This window comes from Balaenoptera musculus, chromosome 9 (genome assembly GCF_009873245.2).
Source record: "Balaenoptera musculus isolate JJ_BM4_2016_0621 chromosome 9, mBalMus1.pri.v3, whole genome shotgun sequence".
In the NCBI taxonomy this organism is placed as follows: Eukaryota; Metazoa; Chordata; class Mammalia; order Artiodactyla; family Balaenopteridae; genus Balaenoptera; species Balaenoptera musculus.
In genome coordinates, this window is record NC_045793.1 from 101,919,236 (window position 1) to 101,935,495 (window position 16,260).

Genomic DNA, 16,260 nt, shown 5'->3' on the forward strand with positions numbered 1-16,260 from the left:
TTGCAAAGGGTCGTGGAATGTTTCCCAGATTTGACATCTATGTACAATAAAATCATAAAGCTTTTTGGTAAAAAAATTTTTAGAATTTTTTCTTTAGTAATCATATCTTAGTATGAACAAATATCTTAGTCTCATAATAAACAGAATTCAGTGATACATTAAAATAATAATAGCTAAAAAATCCCCAATAATAATAGCTAAAAGTTTTCAACCTAGCAATGCAAGAATGTAATATAAGGACAGTTACAAATATTATATCAAATATAAAAGTCTGTTTCTGATGTGGTAACATTTAGTATATATTTTAATATAAAACCTAGTTAAATAGAAAAAAAAAGAGGGTATTTCCTCAACATAATACAGGCATTATATCTAAAACCAAAATTCAACATACACATTTTATAGGAAGGATAAGAAAAAAAAGAGTAAAGATATACTAATTTAGGATAAAATCAATGATAAATTTAAGATTATTATAAAAATTACCTTAACATTTGGGAAAATTTGATTGACTATGTGGCATAATATTTCCATGATTTTGAAAGGTAGTACTTGTTATCCCATTATAGGAGAAACTGATATTTTCATAAGGAGAGATTAAGGAACAAAATGATTGATAACATTGGAATAAATGGAGCAAAAGTTTTGTTTACATCTTTAATATCAAGATAAATATCACTTATGAGTTAAATGTAAATAAGCACAAAATTTAGAAGAAATAAAATATTTATCATATATTAGAAAACATTATTTATTTAACTTTGATACATTAGATGGGTCAGAGAAACAAGTGTTAACCAGGTCTGAGTAAATGCTTTGGGGAACTTATTCAATAGATATTTAAAGTGCAGTCATTAAAAGTGAAGGTTATGAAAACAGTATAGATATATCTTTTAAGCAAGTAACAGAACTCAAAATAATGTGTGACTGTTAGGACTATGTAAGATAAATTACACAAAAAATGTAAATAGGTCCTATATGCCATATGTTAGCACTTTAGCAGATAGTTTTGTTTTTAAACATTTTATATTTACAGCTAGAGCTAAGTCTTCATGTATATCTACAAATACTAATATATTTATCTAGGTATATATTTACAAAAAAATAACCCAAACCAAAAAACAGTAGAGAAGGCCCATTAGGTAAGTAAACTTATACATTAAATTTTCATTGTCTTCATTATACAAATATATACAAATTATTAATTGTAAAAAAGAAAATTTAATAATCAAGAAAAGAGACAAATGGGCTGGTGAAGGAAGAAGAGAGAGAAGATGGAGAGGAGAAGAAAGAGGAGGAAAAGGAAGAACTTTTTTACCTTTTTATGTTTTATACCCATTGCAGATATTTTGGTAAATATTCCTCAAGAATGTTTCCAGTCCTTCCATGTCAATAAACGTCTAGCTTTCTATTACTCACAGCCTTGAATTTAATTCTTTAGATGCTCCATGATTTACTTATAATTTTTCTCTGCTACACAATTAGATACACATATGAGTACAAGTGGCTTGTGGGTGAACAGGTTTGCATACATGCCGGTTCCTTTACATACATTCATGGAAGAACAATTGCTGGTTCAAATGGTATATATTTCTAAGGTTAAATTTTTTAATGCTAAATTTATATTATGGAACAGCATGCAAATTTACCATAAGTATATTTGGAGAGTGCCAATCCCGTACATAAAGTTTCCTCTCTTCTACTAATCATATACCTCATCCTTCTTTATATTTTCCATCTTTGATTACCTATGGCCACTGTGCCTTTTTCTTGTTTAATGAACTCTGTGTGTGAGAATGAGTTGCTTTGTTAATTCCCTTTGCCCATTTTAGAAGGGAGATACAGATTTTTTAAACTATTGATGTCAGTTTTACATTTCAGATTAAATATTTTATCTTTCGCATATGGTACAAATATTTTTCTCTCAATTGGGCACTTTGTAGGTGATCTTTTGGAAGTATAGAATTTATGTATCTAATATTTTTTACTGTTTATGGCATAAGTAAAATTATATTTTTATATATACTTACTATATTAAATTATATGTATTTAAATTATATTACATATTAAAATATTAAATATAAATATTCCTTGTCACAGACAATATTCACATATACATTCTTCTAACTCTTTCATGGTTCCTTTCTTAACATTGACATTTTTATGAATTTGAATTTCATATTTTTGTTTGTTGTTTGCAGTCTAATTTTATTCATGTAATTTTGGAGATACAAAAGTTTTATATTTTTATGTAAACAATTCATTAATCTTCTGATTTCTTGCTTTGGTGTTTGCTTAGAATGCCACCTGCTATTGTCATTATGAATAAAGATGAGAGGTGGCCTACTCTTTGAAGAGTGGCCCTGCTGGCGTTACACTTACTGATTGGGTTGTATCTTACCTCCACTCAAATGCACTCCATCCCGAGCTTGACACACAGGCTGTCAGCGCACATTTGAGACAAGGTTTCATGAGGAGGGCAAACCTGGCCGGACAGGATAGAAGTGGAGGGTTAAATCAATGTCAAAGAGTGTTCCACTTATGTTCTTTTATAAGAGTTTTATGGTTTCTGGTCTGATATTTAGGTCTTTAATCCATTTAGAGTTTATTTTTGTATATGGTGTTAGAGAATGTTCTAATTTTATTCTTTTATATGTAGCTGTCCAGTTTTCCCAGAACCACTTATTGAAAAGACTGTCTTTTCTGCATTGTATATTCTTGCCTCCTTTGTCATAGATTAATTTACCATAAGTGTGTGGGTTTATTTCTGGGCTTTCTATCCTGTTCCATTGATCTGTGTCTGCTTTTGTGCCACTACCATGCTGTTTTTATTACTGTAGCTTTGTCATACAGTCTGAAGTTAGGGAACTTAATACCTCCGGCTTTGTTCTTTTTCTCAAGATTACTTTGGCAATTCTGGGTCTTTTGTGGTTTCATATAAATTTTAAGATTATTTGTTCTAGTTGTGTGAAAAATGTCATGAGTATTTTGACAGAGATTTCACTAAATCTGTAGATTGCTTTGGGTAGTACAGTAAGTCCTCTACATACGAATGAGTTCCATTCCGAGAGCACGTTCATAAGTCCGATTTGTTCTTAAGTCCGACAAAGTTAGCTTAGGTACCCAACTAACACAATCACCTATATAGTGCTGTACTGTAATAGGTTTATAATACTTTTCACACAAATAATACATAAAAACAAACACAAAAAATAAACATTTTTAATCTTATAGAACAGTACCTTGAAAAGTACAGTAGTACAGTACAACAGTTGGCATACAGGGGCTGGTATCAAGTGAACAGGCAAGAAGAGTTACTGACTGGAGGAGGGAGAGGAGGTGGGAGATGGTAGAGCTGAAGGATCATCAGCAATAGGAGACGGAGGGCAAGCTGCAATTTCACTCACTCCTGACTTTGATGGAACGAATGTTTGCATCTATGAAAGTTCGCAACTTGAGGGATTGTATGTAGGGGACTTACTGTATGGCCATTTTAACAATATTAATTCTTCCAATCCAAGAGCATGGGATATCTTTCCATTTCTTTGTATTATTTTCAAATACCTTCATCAATGTTTTATAGATTTCAAAGTATAGGTCTTTCACCTCCTTGGTTAAGTTTATTCCTGGGTATTTTATTCTTTTTGACACAATTTTAAAGGGGATTGTTTTCTTGCTTTCTCTTTCTGATAGCTAATTGTTAGTGTATAGAAAAACAACAGATTTCTATATATTAATCTTGTAGTTTGCAACTTTACTGCATTCATTTATTTTTAAAAGAAACTAAAATATTTTGGGGTCTTTAAAAGTGTTGTTGGCCCCTAACATTTTGCTAATATCAGCTCTTCCTCTCCTTTCCTCCACCCTCTGTTCACCTCTCTCCTCTCCTCCTTACCTCCTGCTCCCCCCACTCAGATTCCTCCCATCCCTCCCCACTCTTCTCCTGTTCCTGCCCTTCTTTTCTTTTAAATATTTAGCTCTCTCTGCTGAATAGGGTACTCTTTCTTCACTGACACAGAATAGCTCCATTTTCATACACAAAATTCTTGCAAAATTTTAGTCTTTCTGGATTCATTATTCTGTTTCTTCAGTCACATTTTCTGTGCTCTTTCAATTACTATATTTTCTTTCTAATTTATATTTGGAAATACAAACCCTCCTTATTTTTTCTTTCAATATTTCATGACTATTCCTATACATGTATTCTTCTAGAATTTCTCATACATATCTTAACAGATCTTTAAATATCTCTGGGCTTTTAATTGCTTCATAAAAGTTGTATAAACTGACTTGTGAAGCATTGACATGTTCAGTATTGAATCTTCTCATTAGGTAATGTGGTGTTCTTACATGTGCACAGATTCTTTTTAGGTTTGACAGTAAATAATTTTAATATCTTCATATATGAATCATGTACTTCTTACAGCTTTTATTTCTAAATATTTTAGACTTTTGTTACTATTGTCTATTTTTAAATTGTATTTTCTATCATTATTTTTGGTATAGAGAACATATGTTCCTTCTAATTTTTTCTCAAAAATATTTTTTAACTGAAGTATATTTGACGTATAATGAACACTGTGTAAGTTTAAGGTGTACAGCAAGTTGATTGGATACATTTATATTGTTAAAAAAGCAACAGGCTCAAAATGGAGTCACTTGGGCTAAGCAAAACAATACCTGACCTAATTGCAGTTTTGACCTTCCTCAGGAATGTGATCCTAATGGGTCAGTCTGGAATTTTCTGGTCAGCACCAGTGAGGTAATACTTTTAATATACTCTATTGTCCCCCAAAGGAAAGTGAATGAAACTAATCTTTTTTTTTTTGTTTTCCATTTATGACTTCCTTGTCACACCTCCTCTCTACCTTTAAAAGCGTTTCCCTTTCTGTAACCCTTTGGAGCTCCTTTCTATTGCTAGATGGGATGCTGCTGGATTAATAAATCATTCAGTGAAAACAATTAGATCTTTAAAATTTACTCTAGTGAATTTTGTTTTTTAGCAATTTACTGCAGTATGATCGTCATTGCTGTGTTAACATCTCTATCTATATGTGTCTTCTTAAAAGTGCACCAAACTCATCTGTTTATTAGTAATTTCCCATTTTATTCTCTTGAGTTTTTTCTTGCACCAATTATTGTCCATCATTTTACTTCTGAATATTATGCACAGTTTTGAGCAGGTCTATTGTAATAGCAAAGGCTTCCCAGTGAATGTTAACATTATAACAATTAACTATGGCTTCTGCTTTAAATATGGTTCTGACTATTTTTATGACATAATTATAGGGTCATGTTTTTGAAATATCTTTCTATCAGGATATTTTCTCTTTTTAAAATCAATGATGGATTTGAATCCTATCACACATCTTTGACAGCTGTTAAGGTGATCAAATGGCTATTTTTGCAATATTTGTTTCAGATGTTTTTCTGCCCTCAATTCCTGAGCTTGGTATTCTTTTTCCGTCAATCTTTGCCAGGTTTTAAAAATGAGAATGTTTTATGAACAAGCTAGAAGTATTTCTACTTTATATACTTTGGGTTGTTTTCCATGAAATGAAAATTATCTTTTTCTTGATTGTTTAAAAGCACATGTAACTAATTTCTCATGTAACCAATTTCTTTCTAGGATGATTCTTGACAGCTCTGTGTTTACATGGTTATTGGTCTGCTCAGAAATACTTCTGATTGACTCAATTTGGGGCTTTATATTTCCTAAGAAAACCGGGAATTCATAGAGATTATCTAATTTATTATTTACTATCTAATTAATTTAATTATTTATTATATATTTTCTATATATATCTGTATACATATATATTGATCCTCTTAACCTCTAATTGTCATATCTCTTTTCTCATCTGATTTGTTTCTTCTTTTTTCTTCATCACACTAGATAGAGATTTGATATTGTACTTTGTTTTATTTTTTATTTTGTTTTGGAAATTGAGCTTCCAGGTTTTTTTTTCTTAATTACCTTTAACATCTGTTTTCTAATTAATTTCTTCTTTTATCTCTATTATTCTTTTCTTCTACATCTTCAAAGTTATCTTTCCAAGTTCTTGAGTAAAATACTTAGCTCATTTCTTTGCTTTTGATAAAAAAAAATTGCTGTTTTATTGGCTTTCTATTTTTTCTTATGAAGGCAAAGTTTTCTTAAATTAAAAAAATCTAGTTATTTGGGTTATTTGCTCTATTTTAAAATTATTCCAGTGATTATCTTTACATTTATTTTTTTAAATACTAAATAATACCTATTGAGAGCGCAGTATAGATTTTTAGATTCTGTTTACATATAGGTTACTTTTTCATAACTTGTTTCTTCTCTTTCAACATTAATTGATAATGTTTAAATTCTATTGTAGAATTACATATTGTGGAAACTATGCTAATATAGCCCTGTAAGTACTTGGGAGACTTATTGCCTATTCATTCTATACCATGACTTCCTGCTATTGTGATATTCACTAGTTATGATAGTGAAAAGTTTATATTTTCTACATATGACATTTAACTGGAGTAGCCTTTCAAGTACATTTTTTTTGCCTTTGGCAGAATGGGTACATTGTTGTTACCAATACCATAATTTTTAAATGCTGCTTAATACTTGAATAACAGCGGCATAGCACTATTTGTTTACAATTCTTTTTCTTCAAAATTATACATATATAATTTATTTGCCTTCTCATATTTATAGTTGTATGTGAGTTTTCTGGGATTCTTTTTCAGGGAAATTTATGAAGCCATTAAATTTTAGGGAGATGGGAATCTCCAAAAATTTGGGATACACAGGACAATTACAGTTTTCCACCAAATATTCTTTATATTATTAACTGTTCACTCTATCCTTTAATGTAATTTGCACTATAATAACCCATTTTTAAGGATTAACCCATGTCTTGGCATTGGCTAGATCTTTTCTTTGAAACAGTGGCTACTCTATCATTTTCTGAGCTGCTTTAAAAAAGACTCTAAAAAAAAAAGATAACTCCTAGGGAAGTAGAATGTTTGCAGGAGTGCACTGAGGGGATCCTCAGCAGCCTGACATATACCATGTGTCAACCAAGCCCTCTCTTAGAAGGACTGACCAGGAAACGGAGGACCAGGACTTTCTATCTTGTGTCTTTCCCCAGTGATCAACCACCTTGGATTTTGTTCAAATAGTATGAAAAATAACAATACAAATTCATAATCTAAACAAGACTTTGTCATTTAAAAGAACTGCACTAGGAGAAGGAATAAGGGCAGGTTCACCAGGCAGAGGCTGTGGACTACCACAGCTTCATTCCTTAACACCTCCCAGTGATAGTCACCTTTCACATAAGCAAGACCTAAACCTCTCCAAGAATAGCCTTGTGCTTAACAGGGGAAGAGGGGTAGGTAGGGAGGATAGACCTTAATGTATTCAAAAAGGAAGGGGGATATATGGGAGGGCAAGAGTAGTCAAAGCAATTTTGAAAAAGAACAAAGTTGGAGGAAAAATACTACCTGATTCAAAATTTATTATAAAGCTGCAGTAATAAAAAATGTAGTGGCAAAAGAACAGATAGTCAATGGAAAAGAATAAGAAATCTGGAAACAGACCAATGCAAAGATAGTCAACTGATTTTTTGATGAAAGTTACAAAGACAATTCAGTAGAAAAAGGATAGTTCTGGAGTTAAACAACTTCGCATCCTTATACACCAAAAATTGAACCACAACCTAAACCTCACACCTTATATAAAAGTTAAGTAAAAATAAATCATATACCTAAACATAAAGTGAAAAACTATAGAATTTCTTAAAGAAATCTTAGAAGAAAAATCTACGTGACCTTGGGTTACGCAAAGAGATTTTAGATACCACACCAGTGGCATAGCTCATAAAAGGAAAAAGTGTTAAATTAGACTTTGTCAAAATTTAAAATATTTTTTCTACTAAAGACAGTGTTCAGAGAATGAAAATACAAACTTCAGGTTAGGAGAAAACATTTGCAAATTCAATTTCCGACAAGGAGCCTGCATCCAGAATATATACAGAACTATCAAAACTCCAAAAAAAAGAAAAGAAAAGAAAACTTAAAATAACTCAAATTTTAAACTGGGAAAATGATTTAAATAGACACTATCCCAAGATTTACACATGGAAATTTAGTATATTAAAGTATATTCAGCATAATTATTCATCAGGGAAATTTAAATTAAACCATAATGAGATACACTACAAACCTACTAGAATGGTTAGAATTTTCAAAAGTAATGGTACTTTTTAAAAGGATCCTGAGAAACTGTAAGTACTCTTGTTCATTGCTTGTAGAAATACAAAATAGTATAGACACTGTGGAAAACAAGTTTGGTAGTTTCTTGTCAAATTAAATTTATGCTTATGATATAACCCAGCACCCAAGGCAGTGCAATGGCCAATGACCTTGCTGGCCAATCCTTGATGGGATGGTTACTTTGTGATAGAATTGAAACTAAAAGGAAATGCAGCTGTAAGATAATGAAATGTAGATTGGGACTGGCATCTGATGGTTGAATATTACCAGGTCTTGCCACCTCCTGGCAGTGTGACTTTGGAGAAATTATTTAACCTTATTGAGCCTATATGTGACTCATAAGTTAAATGGAAACACACCAATCTTGCAATCATACATTAATATGAATATTTTTTAAAGTTGTTAAGTGCCCTCTGCTTTACACCATGATGTTTAGGGAATTTTATATTATCATTATCACAGTCAGCATTATCATCTATATTTTCTTATTACCAATCTGAAACTCTTTGGTCACATTGCAAAAATAAAATAGAATGAAAGTTATCAAAGGATGTTGTATATGGATGTCATATACGTTTTCCTGCTCACAGAGTGGTCCTTTTTCCTTCCAGAACATGGATGCTCACTTGGGCCAAGAGCAAGAGTCAGGGTAGGTATCCCCATGGATGTCTTTCTCTTCTGTTTAACCAAAACATCTTTTCTTTCTTCTCATGGGTATAACTACCCACTCAATTTCTGAAAACATGTAGAAATTGTAGAAAATGTAGCCCTAGGACTACATTGGGCTAAGTCAGCTGTGTATTTGAATCATTATCTTCTTTTATTTCTGCACTAATTGTGTCACAGAAATGAATTATAATGAAATATTAAATATTTGATAATTAAGGTTTTTATTGCTCAAAATACTGTTTTATACTTAGTGTTTTATTGAATGGAGTGTGTTCAGAATCAAATCCATTTTTCCCCCCAGAGAATTTTGTTTTGACTCTGAATTCATCCTGATAGTTACAAAATATATAAGAATAATGTTACATTTAATTCGTGTAGCTGGGCAACTTGATACACTGTGCTCACTTTTGCACTGATGCTATGATTTTTTGAACGATGTATCCTATTACTTAGTTTAAGTGCTGGTATTATATAGCACTTGTAAATGATGATTTTGTCTTGTTTCAGCCTTTTCTTATTAATATTAAAATAATTTAAATTAAGTAGTGTGTTTGAATCCTTTAACATTGTTTACTAGGTTTTTTAATTTTGAAATTTTATTTTATACTATATTTTCAATAATTTCTGTGAGGTATTTTAATAATTTAACTGTGAATAGCCATTAAATTTAATGGTTATATTTCTACAATCTCTATTCTAGTGAGCTCCCTGACACCATAATTCGGTTTAGAATGTCTACAAAATTTCCAGAAGCATGATTTAATTTGTATAGAATTTGGCCATAATTAAAATGTAGATAATTAGAGAAAATCGAAACCTGACAAAGAGTTAAAGATTCCATTAGTGCTTCTGGCACCTTATAAATCATCAACTAAAAGAAAATGCTGAAAATACCAATCTTGGTACAGTATTGATCCTCCCATGCATTTCAGCCTCTCTATAAATAGCTTTTTTAAAACATACATATTAAGTGGACTAGGAAGGAAAAGCAATCCTTGGTTTACTAAATAGGATTGGAAAGAGTTTTATAATTGCTTTCTTCCTAGACTTTAACAGATGCCAGAAGAATTCATTTATGATGACCAAGACAACTCTATTACAGTTTCACAATTCATTAACTTAAATAGTTAATTTCCATGAATTAACCAATTACTCAATTTTATGTCAATTGACAATTGTCCTTTAATTTATAAAACTCTAAGTCAATACATCTATTTGGATGTTTTGAGACTGTTACTTTAATGAAATTAAATCAACTGACAAATTTGTTAGAATAAAGAATTCTCTATATAAAATATAAAGTTGACAAACACTAGACTATATACAGATTTCAGTAGGTATTTCATCCAAAAATATATAAAGGAATGAAATATAAAAAGAAATTACAGTAAACTCACAACATTTTAAAGTGCTATTTACACTGTATGTGGTGATTTGCAATTCAAATAAATCACTGTTTGTCTCCACCAAGGCTTGAAGAGAAAAAATAAAGAACTGCAATATATACATTCTCCTCCAGCTCTGCTGAGTCTTATGCCCTTCCTCTCCTGGGGGAGCAAGGGAGGGGAAACAGGAGAGTGAAGATAGATAAGTTAAATTTAAGGAAATTAGGGAAAAAAGAGAAGTGAGAGACAAAGTTGAAGGAACCTTATTACTGATTCATATCCAATCAGAAGGAAAAGGATAAATTCACACACAAAAGGAGAAAGAATAGAATACTCTTCTATCCTATAGTTCTGTCTCCCTCTTCAATCCTCCAACTAGAGATATATATACACATATATTACACTCTTTATGACTCAGTCAGCCTTTGCATGATTTTACATATAAATAGAATTCATGTGAAAATTCATACCTATGTAATATGTCATCTTACATCTTATTGGGATTAAGTTTTGCCAAAAGCAGATAAAACAAACTCAATACATTATATTCACTTCAATTCCAAATGAGCTATAGAAAATGTTAACCTTGATTAGAGATGGAAATGACAGTCTAGTACTTTTATGTGGTTAATATTGAAACTAAGAGTTACTACACATTTACTTATTAGTGATATGTATTCTCAAAGTCTGGAGGACTTTTAAAGAAGTGCTGCTGTATTTAACTCTCAGTTTAATCTATGTGTTTTTGAATTGGTATGTTTAACAGAAAAGTGAGGAAGTTGGATGTATTTGGCTTGAATGCCTGCTTAGTTACTGGTTTAGTAAACTTGTACAAAACACTTGACCTCTTCATGCCTCAGTTTTCTCATCTGTAGAGTTAAGAGTATTCTTTTTGAATGGCTGTTGTACTAAATTAGAAAATGCCAAGTCACTTGCACAATGTAAGGATATAATGTGTTTTACATAGTGCTTGCTACATTTGCAATTGGAATTCTCTAGGTCATACTAGTCGGTAGTGCTCCTGTGATTCCTATAACCAGGCTCACAGCAGGGTTTGCTGGGAGGATTTTCTGTGCCAGTTGTATCTCCAAAGTCAAGGGGATTTCTAATGCATTTGACTGACAGCCATTTTTCTGTATATTTTCTACTTGATTTCTTGGTCTCATAGGCCACTGAGGTATAATCTGCCCCACCGTCACCTCCTGCACAGCCTTGTTCCTTTGTATATTCATGAGTCCGAGTTGCTGTCTTGAACCCAGATGGTGTTGAGATCATTAGCACATTCCTCCAAAGCATCTGTCCATTGGTGCTTGGACCCCATCATCCAAGTCCAGGCATGAGATGTGGTTGATGCTTCCTCCCTACTTTCCCCTCACATTGCCAAAACTCCATACAGATGTCAACTGTTTGGTCCGGGCACCAGGTAAGACAGCATCCAGGTGTTTTCATATCAACTCCTCCCACAAACCTTGCCGCAGGTAAGGGAGTCCATTCACCCTTCCTGCCTCTCCTCTTCTGTGTAATTTTCCCCATATTTTCTAGCGACTCCTAGCAGACCTCGGCATCTCATAAGCTGATATTTTCTCACATTTTGGCAAGCCATATGTCCTAAAGTTCAGCTGGATGTGGTAACCTAAGTCAAGTCTTATATATGAAATTTCTATTTTATTATAGCTTCCAGTGAGCTAGATATTAGAACTGTAGATGGCTGTTGTCAATATATTTTGTTTGGCCCAGTCTTGGCTAGCTCAACCTGGTCCAGGTGAAAGAAGTTCCAATCAAGGAGACTCAAATTTCAAGTATAATGTCTGAAATTTAATGCCATATTGCTAAAATTATTTTTGGTCCAGGGCACTGAAATTGAATTCAGGGCCTTACAGATGAATGGCAGTGATGCTTTTGGGTTCTGGTCAAACAAGATCAGTTTTATACTAATTCTATTCATTTATATTATGCAAAACACATATGTAATTTTGACTATCATTGATATTCCTGCACTGCTAATGGAGAGTTGATGATCCTGTCTTTACCAAGAAAATATACATTATCATGAGGTAACTATAGTATTCTCTCTGGGTGGAATACTGTCTAGGCAGCAAATGTAAAAGGACAAAAACAATTAATTTTCTGGAAAGTGTTTCTATAATGGCAAATATTGAGATAAAATGGAAAAATTCAGTATATTAACTAGATATTTTCAAATACTTAACCAATTGTTGAGTATTTGTTGGACATTTTCTGATTTCCAACATTATTTAGACATAGACCATGTTTATATTACAACATAACATTATATTATTGGTCATGTTAAACATTTTTTGTAATTAATACATCTTTCTGGAATATATTTAGACTTAGCATATCCCAATTATTACTATTTTTGTCAATAATTAATAAGAGGGGACGCAGTCAGTAAGATACACAGAACCCTCTTTGTTTTGCATCCATGAAAGTAATATTAAATTAAGTGATTCAAAGTATATTTTTTAATGAATTGAATACAAAAGAGTATACATCAGGGCAATTCTTACCTCAAAAATATGTGTTTTCAACCTCAAGTGATCCACTCTGGCATCCTAGGTTTATCAAATGCCTTAGGCAATGGCCCATCTCCACTTTATTCCACTGTGCATTGCATGCACTTCAAAAATTCAATTTTGCATTAATGTCATTTTATGTGCTGGGTTATTATATTAGTTGTCTGCATTGATCTTGCTGACTAGATACTTGATAAAGTTCTACTTTGCTGTACTGCTCAGACACAGCGATGAAATTCTTTCTCCATTAACAGTTCTGTAAATATGTGAGGAAAACTTTAGAATATGAAAACCTACCATGAAACATTTCCTTTAAAACAGATAAACAAGGAGGTATCCTGAGTTTTACTCAAGCATAAAGTGTCAATGTAGTTCGTAGCTCAAGAGAAAAAACTGCTCATCTGGAGGTAACATAACAGTAAAAACATTTGAGAATATGGTTCATAAATGATGCATTCAAGAGGTGACAGAGCAAAGGTGAATATAGAGTATGCCGATGGTGTGAGAATATAGCAAGAGACAGAAATAGTCACGAGGGGACAGCAGGCAGGAATTGGCTGTCAAACAGGATAACTTTGTAAGACTCAAGGATGCAGAAATAAATATTGAAAACAAGACTGTAGAAAATAAAATGAGAAGGAGAAAAAAGCAGTAAGTAGCAATAAGATTAGATCCTCAAATGAAAGATGCAAAAAATCAATTAAAAAATATATAGTCTCATAAAAGGGGAGAGAGAGGAGGAAGAGAAGGAGGAGAAGGGGGGGATGAGACAAAAATGGAATAATTTTGTCATCACATATTTTAAACATTTTGTACACACTTCCTCTTATAAGCTGTTCAATAATATTGTCGTAGGCAGAATAGAATATTGACCCCCCAGATGTCCACACTCTAATTCTAGGGACCTGGATTTATGTTAGATTACATGGCAAAAGGGAATTTGCAGATATAATTGACTTAAGGATCTTGAGATGGAGTGATTATGTTGGATTATCTGAGTGGACCCAGTGGGATCACAAGGGTCCTTATAAGTGAAAGAGTGAGGGAGGAGAGTCCGGTCAGAGTGAAAAGGACTTGACCAGCCATTGCTGCCTGAAGGTGGAGGAAAGGGCCACCAGCCAAGGTATGTAGGCAGTGTCCAGAAGCTGGAAAAGACAGTCTCCAGAAGGAGCACAGCCCTGCAGACCCTCAATGGGTTTTTAGCCCACTGAGATCCAGTTTGAACTTCTGACCTCCAAAACTGTAAGATAATACATTTGTGTTGTTTTAAGCCACCAAGTTTGCAGGTTTGATCTCTGGTTGGGGGAACTAAGGTCCTGCATGCCGTGCAGCGGGTAACCCCCCCCAAAAAAGTCACCAAGTTTGTAGCAATTTTTTTTATAGCAGCCAGAAGAAACTAATAAAAATCCCATTAAGAAGTTGGCATTGTATCCTCATTAGAAATGAGAAAATCTACTCCTTAACCCGTGTTACACTGCAGAGTCAGAGCTGAAATGCTGGTGGTTCCTCCTCCCCAACCTAATCTAGCACCATTACTTTAAGCTGCCACTTCACTCTAGACATAGAAACCAAATAATTAAGAAATGGAATGATTTTTCTTCTAAATGAGCATCTTGAGATAACTGATAGTTTAACGATTTTTTTTTTTTTTTTTGCCAACTATGAACATGTATGTATTTGTGGGCATTTACACACAATTGCAATGACCAGGTTTGTTAACTTCATTAAACAATGAAGCCCTTGGACGGAAGGGGCTCTGATGCCACGGGGGTCTAAGGCGGCAAACCAAAATCCAAGTCTGGGAATGACAACCCATCACAAACCGCCAACGAGGCTTTAAGCAACAGCCAATCAATAATTTCACTGCTTTGCTCCTGCCTTTGCTGTATAAACGCCCCTTCCCGAACTCCTAACCACTTCTGGGTTGGCTCTGCCGGAGTCAACTGATTTTTGCTCAAATAAACTCTTAAAATTTTTAATATGCTTCAGTTTATCTTCTTTTTTCTTTTTCTTTTTTCCTCTTTGTCACACCGCGCGGCTTTATTCACCAGGACCTTCTGGAACGCTCCAGGACCCACACGAGGCCCAGCCCCCAGCGCCCCAGAACCCAGCCTCTGATCTCTAGGCTCCCATTTCTGGGGCGATCCCGATGAGCACCCCCTCCCCTCTTCTCTCCAGCTCCAAACTCCGGGGAAGCGCCTGCATCTTCCCTGCAGCAGCTCCAGGGCAGGTGGGTGAGGAAGGGCGTTGCCACGAGCTGCCGTTTTGCTCTCTACTGGCTGCTGGCCCCCTTGCGCTGGTACAGCCTCTCCTCCCGGACGGCTTGTTCTAACCAGGGGAGACTCGTGCCTCCCACACAAGCCGGCACCCGGGCCTTCACCCCGCGGCCTCCAGCCTTCTGGTGACCCAGCTCCCCAAGGACGGTGTAGAGGGACCCCACCTGGGCTTGGAGCGGTTCCACCAACTTGGTCCAGACGAGGATCGGGTGCTGGTGGGATCTGTGCCGAGCCACCAGGGTCACTCGGGACCGCGTCGTGTCGTAGCTGCACAACCTGCCGAGCGTTCTCAGTGTGTCCCCATCAGGAGCTCGGCCGGCGCTGACCTCCCAGGGGAAGTAACAGATCTCAGGCTCGGGCAACATCATTGCTCCTGTCTGGACGTCGGGTCCTTGGGTTCCTTTTTTCCGCCCCCTCCGTGTGACCAAGTGACGAGGGAGGGGCGGGTTGCCGAGAACACCTCGCTTTCCCCCCAGGGCAGTTTCCTGACTTTCGTTCGGGGTCCCCTTGCGGGGCGCGGGGGCCGCTCTGAGGCTCCCCTGGCCGAGAGCAGGGGGCTCGCCGGCCTCGGTGCGCCCACCCGCGCCGCCTCGGCCTCGGCCGCGGTCTGTCCCGCCTCAATTGATCTTTTAACAGGTTCCAGTGTTTTAGTGAGGCTATGCCCATGGGCTGTGCCCTGGGCAAGTCTTGCCAGCACCCCCTCCTCAGCAGGTGAGCAGTAAGGCCAGGGGGCAGGAGGTGGGCATGTCCCCAGCCCACGTTAAAGGCTACAGGGGTTTGATTGGGGTATTTACTTCCTCCGGGTCAGTTGGGCTCGGGTAAAACAGTGTCTTAGGAAGGCAGTCATTTTTTAGGAGAACAGAGCGCTGGGTACATTCCAAATGTGTATTTTTCAACTTTTCCTACTGGAAGCACAAGCACAGGGTGTCCTTCTGGAGTCTTCACCCCGAGAACCTGGAAGGGCTCCTGGTGTTAAAACCCACAGAAGTGTGAGGACCCCGAAGACCGGGGCCCCTGGTGTTTTTAACTCTCAGGCTAGTTCACACTGAGCCTCCAGCAATTCCTCAGTTATACCTGAGTTCCCACCTGTGCTGCCTCCATCAGCAGGTGTCTGCCCCCAGTAAGCTGTGCTTC

At 35.4% G+C, this 16,260-nt stretch overlaps 1 protein-coding gene across 1 annotated transcript; it reads right to left on the reverse strand.

The window, feature by feature from the left end:
- Positions 1-15,122: 15,122 nt before the first annotated feature.
- On the reverse strand, positions 15,123-15,494 carry LOC118900477 (CST complex subunit TEN1-like). The gene has a single exon (XM_036862849.1). It carries the CDS (start codon positions 15,492-15,494, stop codon positions 15,123-15,125), a length of 372 nt encoding a protein of 123 aa, XP_036718744.1.
- Positions 15,495-16,260: the final 766 nt, after the last annotated feature.

Coding starts and splice junctions, on each gene's coding strand:
- LOC118900477 (XM_036862849.1), bottom strand. CDS start 15,494: ATGATGTTGCCCGAGCCTGAGATCTGTTACTTCCCCTGGGAGGTCAGC.